Here is a 17,688-nt window from a genome sequence, read left to right on the forward strand (position 1 = left end):
ACAAACCAATGATTGCTTAATCAGCATTTTATCAGGCGATTCTGCATCAAATAGTCAAACATGCATGAAATAGTTAAACACAACATTGAAACATGGATGACATGACTTATCTAGAGGTTAGATAAGCAATGCGGTGGTGAAAACAACCACTTCACTATGTGAGCATGAACACATGCTATGGTTTCCATTCACAGTAAAAACACAACCCGTTACTCTTTAAGACATAAGGAAAGATCAGCCTATAGTGATAGAAAAAGTCTGTATTAAAGGTTCCCTTTTCACTAAACCCCAAATGTAAAAACAGAATAAGGCTCATTATCTTTCGGTCAATCAATCAATAACAAAACACCATGAAATCATTACAGCCGTGATACAGAGAAAAGATTTAAAGGGATATCCTGTTCTCTACATTTCCCTTTTTCACACTCTGTAACAAAATAAATGTGTTCCTCTTAAAAAAAAAAAAAAGCATGTTTGGTAAAATTGATAAACGAACAAATAGATTAATCAAGAATGACAAAAAGTCCACTTGCATGTTGAAGTTTACCTGTGAAAGTGAAGGTGGATCTGTGGAAGGAATATGTGTGTGTGTGAGTGAGAGAGAGAAAAATAGCTGGCTATGATCCCAGTTAACTCCAGCTGCATCAGTAAATACAGGTTTGAGTCCAATCCCAGAAGGTAATTAGATGATTGTGGAGAGGCTGGGTCCCCCTTTCACCAAAAGATCATCTCAGTGGGGGTTTAAAGTAACAGGGATTAATATCTTGACCCTAAATCCAATACGTGACGCAAAGACTACATGAAGAAAATATGATTTGAGTGGTCCAGTATTCCAGACATTGGGGGTATTCATGATGCGCAACAGCATGGATTCAAGTAGATTGTTAATGCCCCTTTAAATAACAAGTGTTCCACTATATTCAGTCATATCACGTGACACACATGTCAGGAACTTCACTGTTGCAACAACATTGGCTAGGATAGTCCACACTGGTTATTTGGTCTTTAAAGAGCCATAAAAAACAGAAGAACAAAAAATAATTAGAAAGAGGATGTAAAACAGGTATGACGAACTAACAGAAGAGCGACAGGAGATGGAAAAAGGAAAGGAAAATCAGAGCATGGAGGTAGAGAGGAAGATGTTTGACATCATGTGCAGCTACCAAAAGTGGTCTCTTAACATTGATTTTGCATTATTGCACTGCAACGGAACCACAGAGGAATGACAATCCACACACAAACACACCCAAACCACTAAGCACACTTTTCACATACACAGGGAGGAACAGGGCCTTTCTTTGCCTTTTTAATGCAATAGTAGGGGGAAGAGGAAGGATAGCCTGTCATTAAAAGAACATTTTGGTGTCTTTAAACCTGCACCTGGGATTACTTTGCAGCTATTTAGCGGTCAATATATATATTTTATCCCTACTACACCAAAGGACCGCAGATTTGGTCCTAGTTTCAAAAAACTTCGTAATTTTTCATTAAAATGCTTCAGATATTTTCAGTCATAGGTAGGTTCAAGTTCATCTGAAAATGTGTGTTGCACAAAGGCAGGTGAAGTCTAAAGCTTGTTCACTGGTCTGAGTTGTAGAGTTCAAGTGGTTGACAAGATCCACCTACTTCTGATTCTTCTGAATCCGTTTTCTGCATAGTGAAGCCCTGCATTTACATGACTTAAGGAGGATTTTATCCTTCAGCAGAAGTTGTGCAAAACAATTAAAAAGGCTACTAAAAATGCTGTACTATTTAAAAAGAAACTTAAAACCCTCCACAACCTACAGTTTGGCATCTGACTTTATCCATACCTCGTTCCTCTTTATCTCATATTGACTGAACATCTTCTTGTAAGGCATTGGATAAATAGAGGGCAGCTGATTTAAAATCAACGGAGTCAGATGATGGATGAGTTGACATGGAAATCCAAGTAAGAAACAGCAGGACTGATTTTGTTTAAAAAAAAAGAAAAAGAAAAAAAGAAAAAAGAAATCCAATTGAGGTGATGTGCATGGGTTTCACACGCAGAAAAAGACAAGGAGAGATTAAATCAGTGATGGTTTAACCTAACTGATAAACTACAATAAGTCTAGTTAGCAGATATTTCACTTAATTACTTAAGTATAATTTTTGATTGCCTTTTCTTTGTATCGTTTTCAAAAATCAAACATTTGAAGGCCTAACCTGATAGATAACCACTGTTCTCCATCATCTGACTCCAACTATGAAGGATAACAATTTTCCTTAATGTGCACCTCAGGCTGTGAGACACAAAGGACGACTCATCAGCCTGATACCTGCGTCAGTTTCTGAAGGCTAGTGTGCATCACACCTAGATCAAGTTTCCAGAATCACGCGGTTCACTAACATCTGATCAGCACGACACACACACACAAACATACACACAGACAGACCACTTAGTGTCTGTCCTTCTCTAGATTTGCAGAACCAGGCCAGCAGCTGAGACGTTGTCCCCTCCACCTGCAGTCTGATAAACCTCAGTGCACACCAGCACTGGTGCTACACAGATGTCATAGTCCTCTTCACTCCAACAGCTGACAGGCCTGGTCTCCTGTAAAGGGATACGCTGGCTTCCCTCCTGTCGGCTAACGGAGAAAGAGTCGTCCATTATGAGCCTCGCCTTGCTGGGATCAATGTCATTAGAGCCACAGACGTGGCGGTTAGCTGTGAGCGAAGCCTTGGCAGTGGCTGACATGGTGTTCTTCCACTTGGAGCCACGAGTCACAATCATGGCTTGAAAAGCCAGCGTGTGGACATGGAGTCGGGTCAGTGGTTTGACTGTAGCTCGGGCACCATTTGCCCGACTTTCTGCACTGGCTTCCTTGTGGCGCTGGTTCAAAATGCGATAGACCTCCCTCATCTGGTCAAGAACAGTAGCTACACGAGGGTTTGGGTCTGACAATACGGTGATGTTGGAGCCTTTGAGCGAGCTAAGCAGGTTTGGAAGTTCCTGCTCATTCATCCCCAAAGAGTCCGCCTGGAAAAGCAGAATTAAGGTAACTCGTTAAAACCGATTTTACTATTTACTACTTTTACATTTTCATCAGGTCTGCACATGTGTGTTGGCTGCTTTGTTATGCTGAGTGGAATAAACTACAGCCTTTGTGTTGAGTGCACAAAGAAAACCATGGCTTTGAGGTCTAGCCACAACAATATTCATTATGTGTTTACAGTATTGAAGAGGCTTGATTATGGGGCAAAATTTGCACCTTTGAAAGCAGCAGAACATCGCATTTCTTCAAAATATGATTATGCAAAAGTGGAAAGCAAATACAGCTCCCACTGAGTCAGCCTGCTTTGCTTTGAGTTTAACTAAGCAAATCTTCCTGGCATCCATCTATTTTCACAAAGCTGACTCATTCTGTTTCTGTAAATAAACATTTTACTTCTTCAGTGTTGGTGATATCATTTTGCTCATTGATCAGTCAAACATACATGGGGAATGACGTAGTGGAGCAGGTCTTCCATGATGCTCTCTTCCACAAAACTTGCCATTTCAAAATGAATTCCAATTTGAGGGGATGAGGAGGAAAGCAGGTGTCCCAGACGGGAGAGGAGGGCTTCTCTCTCACCTGAAATGATCCAAAATAGGTGGAAGATTAAAGAAGAGTTGTAGACGCTGTCAGGCAGATCGCAGGGTGTCAAAAACAAAACAGAACAAAACAAACAAACAAACAAAAAAAACAAAAACAAAGAGAAGCGAAAGGGTACAGTGATGTTAAAGGAAGGAGCAACTCAACAGGAAAGACAAAAGGGTAATGAAAGAGTGGAAAAACAGCAGAGACATGGAGGAAAACAGCAGACCAGAAGACAAAGGTACTGTCAGATCAAATAACACACAGCTGATCTGCTGTGCAAACAGCCTGGCTCAGAGGGGGAAGCTGGTTATCAGCCTATGATACTACCTCTGTGTTTTGTTCTTCTTTTGACATCAGTTCTTACATACAGTGGGGCAAAAAAGTATTTAGTCAGCCACCGATTGTGCAAGTTCCCCCACTTAAAATGATGACAGAGGTCAGTAATTTGCACCAGAGGTACACTTCAACTGTGAGAGACAGAATGTGAAAAAAAAAATCCATGAATCCACATGGTAGGATTTGTAAAGAATTTATTCGGAAATTAGGGTGGAAAATAAGTATTTGGTCACCTCAAACAAGGAAAATCTCTGGCCCTCACAGACCTGTAACGTCTTCTGTAAGAAGCTTTTCTGTCCCCCACTCGTTACCTGTATGAATGGCACCTGTTTGAACTCATCATCTGTATAAAAGACACCTGTCCACAGCCTCAAACAGTCAGACTCCAAACAGCCATGGCCAAGACCAAAGAGCTTTCAAAGGACACCAGGAAAAGTATTGTAGACCTGCACCAGACTGGGAAGAGTGAATCTACAATAGGCAAGCAGCTTGGTGTGAAAAAAATCAACTGTGGGAGCAATCATCAGAAAATGGAAGACATACAAGACCACTGATAATCTCCCTCGATCTGGGGCTCCACGCAAGATCTCATCCCGTGGGGTCAAAATGATCATGAGAACGGTGAGCAAAGATCCCAGAACCACACGGGGGGACCTGGTGAATGACCTGCAGAGAGCTGGGACCAAAGTAACAAAGGTCACCATCAGTAACACACTACAACGGCAGGGAATCAAATCCCGCAGTGCCAGACGTGTTCCGCTGCTGAAGCCAGTGCATGTCCAGGCCCGTCTGAAGTTTGCCAGAGAGCACATGGATGATACAGCAGAGGATTGGGAGAATGTCATGTGGTCAGATGAAACCAAAGTAGAACTTTTTGGTATAAACTCAACTCGTCGTGTTTGGAGGAAGAAGAATACTGAGTTGCATCCCAAGAACACCATACCTACTGTGAAGCATGGGGGTGGAAACATCATGCTATGGGGCTGTTTTTCTGCCAAGGGGACAGGACGACTGATCCGTGTTAAGGACAGAATGAATGGGGCCATGTGTCGTGAGATTTTGAGCCAAAACCTCCTTCCATCAGTGAGAACTTTGAAGATGAAACGAGGCTGGGTCTTCCAACATGACAATGATCCAAAACACACCGCCCAGGCAACAAAGGAGTGGCTCCGTAAGAAGCATTTGAAAGTCCTGGAGTGGCCTAGCCAGTCTCCAGACCTCAACCCCATAGAAAATCTGTGGCGGGAGTTGAAAGTCCGTGTTGCTCGGCGACAGCCCCAAAACATCACTGCTCTCGAGAAGATCTGCATGGAGGAATGGGCCAAAATACCAGCTACTGTGTGTGCAAACCTGGGGCCCGTTCTTCGTACGTCGCTCACTACATCCAAGATCAAATGACACATCCAAGATCAAATCATCGCGCTAACCGTGAGCTCGCTAATCCGGTTCCCCGAACACACCTGCTGTTGACGATTACTACAGCTGGACGCAGTAATGTGAGATCACTGGGTGTCGTAAAAGGGGCTACGCATCGATAGTAGAAACATTGATCGGCAACCCTCTGATTGGTCGGCGAAAATGTCGAAGGAGTGCGCTCGGCTCGGTATTTTTCGGCAGCAGAGCAAGAACTCCTGAGTGAGGGATTTCAGGAGTTTCAGAGTTTAATCAGAACGCAAGGGAACACTGCAAAGGCTGCAAAAGCAAGGAGAGAGGGCTGGCAGAAAGTTGCTGACAAATTAAACTCGTAATTTAAGTAATTTAATAATAATAATAATAATAATATATTGGATTTATATAGCGCTTTTCAAGGCACCCAAAGCGCTTTACAATGCCACTATTCATTCACTCTCACATTCACACACTGGTGGAGGCAGCTACGGTTGTAGCCACAGCTGCCCTGGGGCAGACTGGGGCAGACTGACAGAAGCGAGGCTGCCATATCGCGCCATCGGCCCCTCTGGCCAACACCAGTAGGCGGTAGGGTAGATTTATTATATTACACTATATTATCCAATATTATATTACATTATATTATATTGTTATATTATATCCTCTTTCACATTAGAGCCACAACAGGACCCACTAGAACATGGGAACAAGTAAAAGTGAAATATAAGAATATTCTACAGAATGGTAATATTTATCACTTATATTGCTTTTAGTCTCTTGGAAAGAGACCCTGAAATAATCTGTTTGTTTGTTTGTTTATAACAGCAACCAAGAAAAGGGCAGAGCAAAAAAAGACAGGTGGTGGTCCTGCACCCCCTCGTCAACAAGTTGGTTAAGTAAATAATATCCTCACGGGAAAATCGATATCTCTCAATGAGCACACTGTCGCGCTGAGCTAAAGGATCCTGTCTGTCCCGCAATATATGCTGAATTCTGAGGACTCTCCTTATCAATCTTGCACCTTCCGCAATGGGTTGCTCGCGTAAACGGACAGGACATGGCTGCGACAGGCTTCCCAAATCCACCTTGGCTTTTATAGCCGTGGTCTCTCATCTTGATTACACGAAGTAATTTACAATTACTACTCTGAAATATGAATTACATCTGTAATAATCACATACATGTAATAGAATGTTAATAGTACATTTCCCTTTTTTAGGAAATGACCTGTATGTATCTGTGTGACATCAATAAAAGGATCAAGTGCTGCATTATCTTTAGTTACATTGATGTTATTTATTTATCGCTGTTGCTTTCGTATAAATGAAGCGGACATACCTGCGTGGCCGCGATCTAATCCTGTTTACATAAAGTAAACCTGCTCCCGAGCAGGTTTACGCTTACGGCTCTGTTGCTATGACAGCAAGTCCCGGATGAGCTTCGGGGAACCGACTGATCCAGGATCACGCGAAATCGTCAACAATCTAATCCGGCTAACCTACTTAGCGAGGTACGAAGAACGGGCCCCTGGTAAAGACCTATAGTAAACGTTTGACCTCTGTTATTGCCAACAAAGGTTATGTTACAAAGTATTGAGTTGTATTTTTGTTATTGACCAAATACTTATTTTCCACCCTGATTTACGAATAAATTCTTTACAAATCCTACCATGTGGATTCATGGATTTTTTTTTTTTTTTTCACATTCTGTCTCTCACAGTTGAAGTGTACCTCTGGTGCAAATTACTGACCTCTGTCATCATTTTAGGTGGGGGAACTTGCACAATCGGTGGCTGACTAAATACTTTTTTGCCCCACTGTACAGCTATCACCAAATGTGGCCAAAATCCAGCCAACTTCAAGTGTCACTGGTCAGTATGCTTAACTATGCTTAAAGCCCTGAGCTTTCATAGACACTACCTGATAAAGGTGCATGGGATCATATATCCACGATCTCCTGATTACAAACCCTCAACAATTTGCGTCACTGTGAGAACAGCTCCAGGTAACAGTGATACACAGCTGGGACATTTCGTGTCCTGCCTCTAGCACGCTCTACTCAGACACCACCCTCGTGTAAACAAATTTGAGCATTTCCAGTAGTGAGAGTTGACAATCTCAACTCCAGACAATGACCCAAATTATCTACCAACTTTGTCCAGAGTTCATATTTAAGGTGAAACCTCTTTCCTTTTGATAACTACAATTAGTAGAATTTTAATCTCCAGGTGATATGAGAGAGTAACGCTAACCTCAAACTGCTTTGGTTAACCCAGGATAATACGTTCAACGTCAGCGAGCCCAACTGTGCATCAGAAAGAAGGGAACACCTTTCTTACCTGACCGGAAAGGGAAGTTGTCCATCATTTGGAGCCCTCCCACCACCAGTAGGTCAGGTTTGAAGTCTATAAGTTTCTGAGCAAACTCCTCCATAGAGGACAGGTAGGGGTTATTGGCATCGCTGTGAATGATGTATCTACAGAACACAAACACACAAACGAAGTGAACAACTATCACCTCAGAGCACCGTGTACACACGCACTCCACACTTCTGATGCATCTGTATGACACCTACCTATTGGCTCTACGTGAGGTATAGCGCCCCCAGCGGGCACCAGTTGGATACTCCAGAATCAGATGAATGTCTGGCTCATCTATCACTTTACCTGCCACTGAGGAGATAAAAGGAATATCACAAAGTACATAAAAATTACAAAACGGAAATTTCATTCAAAGTAAAATGGATGCATCACTTTGTCTTATTTCGAGTACCTGTAATGTGCTGCGACAGGACATCAGTAAAATCGGTGCTGAAAGTTCCCCCTAGCAACACATCACATCCCTCGGTTGCCATGCGACTAGCCATTACTGGAGCATTGCCGCCTACTGACCATCTGTTTCCAGGTAAGTCACGGGCCCCCTCGACCAGCTCGCTAAAGAGGGTTTCATTTAGCATAAAACGCCTGTGGGAGAAGAAAAAAAAACTTTGGTTTAAACTGTGAAAGTGAAAACTGACATTACTGTGATTTATGGTGCTTAAATTACATTATTAATTAACTTTCCACAGAATGAAAAAAAAAAAAACAACAGCATCTGCCACTAATATGATCGCTTAACTTCTTTCCTGCATATTGATATGTCCTGCACCACCCTGGGTTAAGAGACTGAACCCCAAGTTGCTCTACGATCTAGTGCTCTAGTGTGTGAATGGGTGTGTGAATGGGTGGATGACTGGATGTGTAAAGCGCTTTGGGGTCCTTAGGGACTAGTAAAGTGCTATACAAATACAGGCCATTTACCATTTACGATGATTTCATCGGAGTATGAATGTGTTTATGAGTGTGCTTTGATTGTTCCAGCGCTAGCAAAGCTCTATATAAGAACCAGCCTATTTACCATTTATCCTCACATAAGTCTCTTGGCATCCCAAAAGTCATAGAGAAACCCATTCTGACCTTCTCTATACTTTTCCATCAATCTTCAGTGCTCTCTGTCAATATGAGACGATACTGCTGCTGTCTGATCATCACCATCTTAACCCACTTTCAAGAACTCTTTCTCATAGCTTCATCGTATGGCTCACCAGCTTTATCCCTCTGTAGTTGCTACAGCTTTACACATCGCCCAAGTTCTTGAAAGTTGGTATCGTTCCACTGCCATCTCTACTCAACATCTCCATACCTCCACAAGTGTTTTATCTGGACCAACTGCCTTTCCTCTCTTCATCCTCTTCAAAGGTTCCCTCACTTCCTCCTTACTAATCCTTTGCAATTCCCCACACACTCTTGCTGTCTTCTCTCTCTGCTCCTTAAAGTACCTCTTTCAGTCTTCAACACACTCTCTTCAGTCATTAGTACATTTCTATCTGTATCCTCCACAATCCTGAAACAGTGCACATCCTTTCCACCTGGATCTTTTCCTTTCCACCTCCTATGCCACCTCTCTCTTCCTAAACACCTAGACTCCCAGTACTCCCACTGCTGCAATGCAGTGGGAGACGAAGGCTGAAATATATTACTTCTATATCCATCCTTTTGAGCATTAAAAGTGGGGTGATCATAAAGAAAAGTGCAGTAGGACTCTCACTAAACATACAATATGATCACCCTCAGGATGCCAGAATGCTGGATATCAGAATGAAACAGCATGAGGACTCGGCTTGGTTGCCAGATAATTGCATCTCATTCTTGCTTATCAGTTAACGCAGCGGTCCCCAACCTTTTTTGCGCCACGGACCGGTTTGTGCCCGACAATATTTTCACGGACCGGCCTTTAAGGTGTCGCGGATAAATACAACAAAATAAAACTAGTACCGATACTGAAAAAAAAAAGATTGATTCATAACACACGTGAAAAGACCCAGGAAAACAGAGTTAACGAAAAAAACGATAACAAAATAACGCTAAAAACCGATAAAAACCCTGAAAACCATACATTTCACACCCGAGTCTCAACTCTCGCGGCCCGGTACCAGTCCGTGGCCCGGGGGTTGGGGACTGCTGAGTTAACGCTCACACAGCAGCTTTCTTATAGCCTGAAGTCACAAATATAAATACTTGTTAAAACATTTTTTTTTTTTAAATGCACATCTCCAATGATAGGTAGAACAAACAGCCGTAATAACAAAGCACCCTTTCAAAATAAGCATCTTTATCCAGATAAAAAACAATTTTCTCTTGTTCTTTGAACATATTATTAGACATTTATTCATTTAGATTAGATGCTTCAGAATGACTCTGCATGGTATTTACACAAAGTCTAAATACATTCAGTCATTTGGCTGCCATTAAGAACGTACAATCCCCAAAACGGGCAGTATAAGGACCAGAGAAATAAGTTTAAATGTTAAAAAAGACACAGTTTCTGTCTCTAACAGAAAAGTCTTAATTCATGTTAGCGCGCATTCTTTTTCTATGTGGGTTCCTGCTGATTCTGTAGTCTTGTTGCCCTTAGGGTGTTTTATTCCAGACAATGAACAAGAGCTCACAGGCGCCAGAACACGAGCAGTCAGCAATGACTGAGCAGATCAGGGAGATTAATTCAACTGTATTCTCAAGACTTAAAAAGCCTTTTCAAACATAAACAGCAGCAAAAATGAAAAAAACAAAACAAAACAAAAAAAACTGTATACTTTCAGTACAAACACCTCAAATTCCAGTTTAAGATTAAAAGGAAAATTCAGAAGAAAAAACTCAGAGCACCGATAGGACTGCAAATATTTGAATAGCCACAATTTTATTTATTCAAAGTACATGTGTATCTATGTGTATATACTCAAAATTTGCTTCCAGATCTGGACCTCTACTTTTAAATGGGCTCATCTTCACACAGACATCACTTACTCTGCAGCTGCTCCTGGTGCAAAGAAATATGCAAAGCTCTGAGCCAGCTGCTCCACATTTTCTAGGTAGTCATGATGCAGGGGCTGGTCTGTGGGCTGGATGCCTGTTTTATTAAGCAGTGACACACTGTCTACTATCAGGTCAACACAACCTCCAAAACCTGTGAATGAAAAAGAGAGAAAGAAACTCAAAGAGGCAATATTCATTTGGAAATCAGGACAGGGAGAACACTGGTATGACTAGTCACACTGCTTTTACCTTTGTGCTCCAAAGCCACTAAAATAACCTCACAAATCATGTAAGGTGTGCCCCAACTTCATCAGCATTTAAAAGCAAACTAGACAACATTCCTGCTTAGCCCTTGAGTTTAGTTGCAGGTTGAATTCATTTTTAAATTTTAGGCCTTTTCTATTGTTACTGGACTACACTTGACAGTGTCATTTCTCTTCCTTTTACAGGTTATAACCAGTGTTTTTTGTTTTTTCTATCACTGTTTATAATAACAATAATAATTTTCCTTTTTACTATATCATTGCTGTTTTTTTGTATTGATGAAGTTTTACGTTATAAACATGGTGCCATGCTACGATTTCTGTGATAGCATATGCCGTATGAAGTACGTGTGTTTTTCCGCCTGAAACAAAATGTGCTAAATATATACAATTTTGTTTGAAAATAAAACATACTAAATAGTGAGAAATCCACACAACCTGCAGCTGCTGTGCCCAGTACGGCTGCATTTATCTCCAATCACAGCTGAAATAGTGACACACTGTCAGAGTTTCAGCTGCTGGATCAATCATATGTCCCATCAGCAGATATAGAAGCTCTGAGCTTCACAGATGCCGGTCATGTCTGAACAGGGGCCAACGCTTCAGGCAGGCAGGCAACTTTGTCTGAATTTGCAACCCTCTCTTTTTTTCCTGCTGTAGCTTCATATAAAAAATATAAAATAACCTTTTGGGATACAGTTAGATTTGCTTTCATAAGGTTAATATGAATATGGTGCATTTTATAGTCCTTCAGGACCCTGTCACAGAAAGCAGGTTTAGTGGAAACTCAGAGTTTGTTAACCCTGAGAGGAGATGAGTGAGTTTACTGTTCCTGAAACAGAGGCAACTTAACCTAACCTGTTCCCCTATATATTTTATTGAACAGAGCTTCTCTCTGAATGTTCCCTCATGCTGCACCTGCACCATCTCTATGACACCATTTCATTTCCCCCATTATTACAGTCAATGTCAAAGCTGTTTACATCTTTACAAACAGTTAAATGCTGGTTAATCTTCTTATTAAATCAATCATGAATGTAAGGATAACAGTGGACATCAATGGGCACTGTGGATTAGCTCAGAATAAAATAAAGAAGTTGCCCAATTGTTAGTTAACTTGCACTGCACATTTTGTAATCCCTGTTACAATAAAACTAACTTTTATTGCACTTTAGGCAAAAAAAAAAAGAAAGAAAAAAAGCCAAAAAAGATCAAAGATCAATAATTTCTCATGCTGGAATAAATGATGCTACTGTTGTTGTCTGCGCCACTTAAGATTCTTAAATGGGACTAAATGCAGTTTAAAGTGAGATTTTAAAAACAGGCTAAAGACTGGATGTTGAGCAACATTTTGAAAAGCTGCAATATCCGAAAAGGATTTGCACCACTAAATCAACAAAAATCTGTCTTCCTTGTGCTGTGGAAATCCAAAAGTCAGTTTACAGCTGAATAATTATATTTAAGAAATGTAAAATGTCATATTTGGTCACATTTTTAACCATTTATCTGTCTATGAAAAATCAAGAGTGGGTAACTGATGACTGAGTGGACTGGTTGAAGTTTCATCTATTTCTGGAGCTGAAAACTCAAAGAGTTAATTAAGACAGAATTTAGAGTTAGCATTTGTCAAACCTGTTTCTGGGTCAGGGCTCAGGTTAAGTGTCAGTAAGCCATTATTTATGTTGTACTGTTCAATCCTGCAACTAATAGCAATAAACGTTAATCCATCCCTCATGGCCAACTCTGCTCTGATACGAGTGCTCAAAATAACAGACTCCAGCACTTTATTTAGCGTTAGCACAATTGAGCAGCAGCATCAATAACAGCCTGGTAGCACACCCGGACAGTGTCTTTATTGCGGCTGGGGATTTTAACCACGCGGACCTGAAATCTGTACTTCACAATTTCCACCGTAATGTGAAGTGTGCTACCAGAGGAGATAGAACGTTGGACCAGGTGTACACCAACATGGCGAATGCGTACAGAGCCCAGGCTTATCCCCACCTGGGTCTGTCAGACCATCTCTCCCTTCTGCTACACCCAATATACACACAAAAGATCAAGAGCACTGGGATTACAACCAAAACCGTGAGAACATGGCCGCAGGATGCTATTCCGATGCTTCAGGACTGTTTCCACTGCACAGACTGGGATGTATTCAAGGTGCAGGACACTGACAATCGTGTCGCATTGGACAGTTACACCTCCACTGTCTTGGACTACATCTGTTTCTGTGTGGACAATGTAACAACTTGGAAACGATTCCGTGTGTTCCCTAATAATCCACCCTGGATGACACACGGAGTTCAACAACTTATTCGAACAAGGAACAACGCTTTCAAATCCGGGGACCAGGAGGCATACAGTGCTGCCAGGGCCAACCTGAGAAGAGGCATCAAGACTGCCAAGCAGCAGCACAGGAGGCGTATCGAGGCCAGGTTTGAGAACAACACAAACCCAAGGCAGGTCTGGGAGGGCATCAGGGCTATCACGGACTACAAAAGAAGAACACCATCACCCTCAGCCGACAGTTCTACTCTGGCTGAGGATCTAAATCTCTTTTATGCCCGTTTTGACAGGGAGAACACCGACCCTGTCCTGTCCCCTCTCCCCTCAACCGACCCTGCTCCGGTCCTGAGCACTCATGAGCTGAGGCGTGTGTTCCGGAGCATTAACACCAGGAAGGCGGCCGGGCCGGATGGAGTGCTGGGCCGGGTGCTAAAAGACTGTGCTGCGGACCTGGCGGACGTCTTCACCTCTATATATAACACCTCGTTGTCCTGTTCACTGGTACCATCCTGTTTCAAAGCAGCAACCATCGTTCCCATCCCAAAACAGTCAAATGTCACATGTCTGAACGATTTCAGACTTGTGGCACTCACCCCCATTCCCGCCAAATGCCTGGAGAGACTGGTCATTAAACACATCAGAGCTGCTTTTCCACCATCCCTGGACTCGCACCAGTTTGCATACAGGGAGAACCGGTCAACCGAGGATGCGATCGCCACAGTGCTGCACACATTACTGAAGCACTTGGAACACAGGAACACCTATGCACGGCTCCTCTTTGTAGACTACAGCTCGGCTTTTAATACCATCCGGCCATACAAACTCCGTCCCAAACTCCACCAACTGGGACTTAACTCCTCTCTGTGCAACTGGATTGTGGACTTCCTCACTAACCGTAGACAGAGTGTCAGAGTGGGTAAGAACACCTCTTCCACCCTTGTGGTCAACACCGGTGCCCCTCAGGGGTGTGTTCTGAGCCCTCTGCTATACACTCTCTTCACCCATGACTGTATTTCCTCCTGCGCGTCCAATCTCATTGTTAAGTTTGCAGATGACACTACAGTGCTCGGACTTATATCCAACAATGATGAGACAAACTATAGGACAGAGGTGCAACAACTAGAGTCATGGTGCCACGACAATAACTTGGTCTTAAACACCAAAAAGACCAAGGAGATCATTGTAGATTTCCGGAAGAGGGGTCATAACAACCATCTGCCTCTCTTCATTGGCAGTGAGGCGGTGGAGAGGGTGAGCAGTTTTAAATTCTTGGGGGTAACTGTGACCGAGGACCTGTCCTGGGGCAACCATATCACCTCAGTTGTACGGAAGGCCCAACAGCGCCTCTACTACCTGAGGAGACTGCGGAGCGCACACATTCCCAGATCTCTGATGTTGAACTTCTACAACTGTGCCATCAGCAGCGTTCTGACGTATGGATTTCTAGTGTGGTTCCCCAGCTGCACCAAGGCCGATCAGCAAGCACTCCAGCGGGTGGTGAAAGAAGCTGGCAGAATTATTGGAACAAGTCTGCCAGAGATCAGTAATATCTTCCCCACTCGCTGTCTGAGGAGGGTGCACAGTATCCTGCGGGACCAACATCACCCTACGCGCCACCTTTTCCATCTGCTGCCCTCAGGGAGAAGGTACAGGTCTATACAGGCCAGAACATCCAGACTGGCCAACAGCCTGTATCCACAGGCTGTGAGGCTCCTGAACTCTCTGCCCCCCTCTCACGGACAATAACCATATCCAACTTCTTAATAGCAATGAACTGGTCTGCATTGGTGCATCATATCTTTATTCTCTTCCCCCTCCTGCCCTCCCCCTCTTTCTTAAATAGATAACTATCATATCTGATATCATATCTCACAGTACAATAATATTGAATGGGTTGCATTGTTGTATTTTGTCATGTTTCTCAGGTCTTTGTCTGAATTTCTACGAACATTATTGCTAAGGATTGTCTTATTGCATTGGAGTCACACTGGGTTAAATATGTACACTTGGGTTTTAAGGGGTATTTATTATTTTCTTCTTTTTTTTTGGGTTGTATGGAAGCCCCAAACGCAATTTCATTGTTCTTGACAATGACAATAAATAAATAAATACTAAAATACTAAATACTAAATACAGCACATGTTGCCAGTATGTTGTTGTTTATTTTTCTGGTTATTTATGAACCCTTTTGGCACCATGAAAACAAGCTTTTACTTATAGTTTGTTCTAATTTGATGTGACACACAAACACATGCAACTAGTCAACAACAGCAACAAAAACAACAACAAGGCTGATTCTGATCTTTTGGCAGAAATTTCTTATAATCGCATTTACATCAGGTTGTACTGTTGCTGAGCTTATTGGTAACCTATTGGGTAAAGGCTGGACAGACAAGTTGATTCTTATTGAGTGTCTGTGCGATGGTCCAAAGCACAAGGTTTTAGGACTTGCTCACGAGACAAAACACTGGATTACTATAAGAATACCAGAGCTTACATCACATGAGCCTGCACAGTTGTTTTTAAGAAGTTCAAAGTACAACCAAGGGTTTTGCTGCTTATAAACTTCTGGCAGGTAAACTCACAAGACTGTTCAAAACATCTTAACTATTTATTTCTAAGTGGGGTTTGTTTACTCAAGCATAAATAAATAAATACTCTAATATATCTTTATTATAAAAAGGCCAAAAATAAGAGGAAAGTGGACAGACATCTGTTATTTAAGATAACACAAACACTCTTCCTTAATGTCATGCAGAGAAGTTGTCATTATATTCATAATCTCCCCAAACCATCTGTTTTCATCCAGAAAAAAACCCCCAAGCTCCAAAAAATATTAAGCTTCCTTTGCTAGTTAAGTAGTGTATATATTACTGATAACTGCAGATACTGCCCCACCTTACACATTACTGAAGTGAATGTCATAATTGGCTCAAGTCATTGTTGAAATCATTGGATGCATCCTTACTGGAAGATAATTACCAAACAGGAAAACAGCTAAAACACACACAAAAAAACTGATCTTCTGTTTAAAAGAAAGTGGAAAAGTTGTATTTTAATTAAATATATTTTCCTTTATATGCCAAACGCCAAACCTGTAACCCGGAGCACACTCATTGAGACTTTATTTCTAAGCTGGAACTAATCATCTTATCTGGTGACCACCTTTCATGGTTATTGCCCCTCCGCACCATCTATTCAGGCTTCAACACACAACCTTATTTATTTCCATAAGAAACCCCTAAATGTACTTTTCTCAGTTTACTAAAGTTTGACATTAAATATGAGGCAAATATTATCCACTGCGTTAACAACTTATTTTCTGTTAGTGAATGCGGGCAGTGACTAATGTTACTGTTATTCTGGCGCCGTTTACCTGATCGATCATTAATCCACAAACCCCTGAAATTAGGTTGCACTCATACAGTCTATGGTTAGGCTAGCCACCGTTAGCTAGCTCGTAACGCTTACCAATCGCTACTCTGGGTCTGGCGACGTTATTCATCCCCACTTTCTGCTCAGCCCGGAGCAGGGAGGAAAGGACTGTGTCCAGTCGGTCGTCCAGCACTGCATTCTGGGGTGACCGGAACCAGAGGGCCAACACAACCACAAATAAGGACACGACAGACCCATATTTCACCCACGGTACCCTGCCTCCCGCCTCCATCGCTCGCTCTCTTGCTCTGTGTACAAGCGCTCTCTCCCCCTGCGCTGCAGCTGAAAAGCTGTGCTCTAGGTTATCTGTTTTGGTCGCCCGAGTGTCCCGGATGTACCTTAATGGGGCGGATACCGAACAGTGGATTTTCTGCGATACTAAGAAAAATCACTTCAACTGCATTCTTGTCTCTTTTACAAATACCCCCCCCCCCCCCAAAAAAAAAAAAAATCAAACAAACAAACAAACAAAATCGTCGCTTCAAATTCTGTTTTAAGAGGTGCTGTTTAGTTGGGGAACGGGAAACGCTTACGTGGAAAACTAATGAGGGGAGGGACGTGGACGGGTTTGTTTTTGCTGACAAGGCGGAAGTGGCTCGTTTGTCTTTTTTTCAGTTTAACAGTTTAGCCTTTGATTAAAAGTTCACTACGCAATTATTGCGGCGAAAACGATCCTAAATATGTTTTTTCCAAATCTATTAAAAAGCTTCATGAATTGGATAATGGATCCGTTATTTTATAATTTTCTGTTATGGAGACAAGAAAATTAATAAGTAATCAAAATTATACTTTTCTAACTATTTTATAAAAAGTTATATGGTGCCATTGTTAAAATTTGAATAGCAGAGTTGCATATGATATCAGAGTAGAATAGATAAATATATCATTTGTGTTTGTAGATTATTACAAATAAATATTCAGGTCCACAAATGTTAATACTGTTTACTTATATATGCAATATTTGTTTCATATGGATGTCCACAGGATTGCAAATTGGTACTAGTGTTGTTGTTTTTTCCTCAGAAAA

General features: G+C 41.9%; 1 protein-coding gene across 1 annotated transcript; it reads right to left on the reverse strand.

The window, feature by feature from the left end:
- Positions 1–12: 12 nt before the first annotated feature.
- Positions 13–17,087, reverse strand: adpgk2 (ADP-dependent glucokinase 2). The gene is made up of 7 exons (XM_080885326.1): positions 16,698–17,087; positions 10,666–10,825; positions 8,096–8,286; positions 7,899–7,995; positions 7,663–7,799; positions 3,457–3,593; positions 13–2,998 (listed from the first exon to the last, which is right to left on the reverse strand). The coding sequence occupies exons 1-7, from the start codon at positions 16,891–16,893 to the stop codon at positions 2,435–2,437; spliced, it is 1,482 nt and encodes a 493-aa protein (XP_080741452.1). The 5' UTR covers positions 16,894–17,087; the 3' UTR covers positions 13–2,434.
- Positions 17,088–17,688: the final 601 nt, after the last annotated feature.

This window comes from Rhamphochromis sp. 'chilingali' (genome assembly GCF_963969265.1).
Source record: "Rhamphochromis sp. 'chilingali' genome assembly, chromosome: 6".
NCBI lineage: Eukaryota > Metazoa > Chordata > Actinopteri > Cichliformes > Cichlidae > Rhamphochromis > Rhamphochromis sp. 'chilingali'.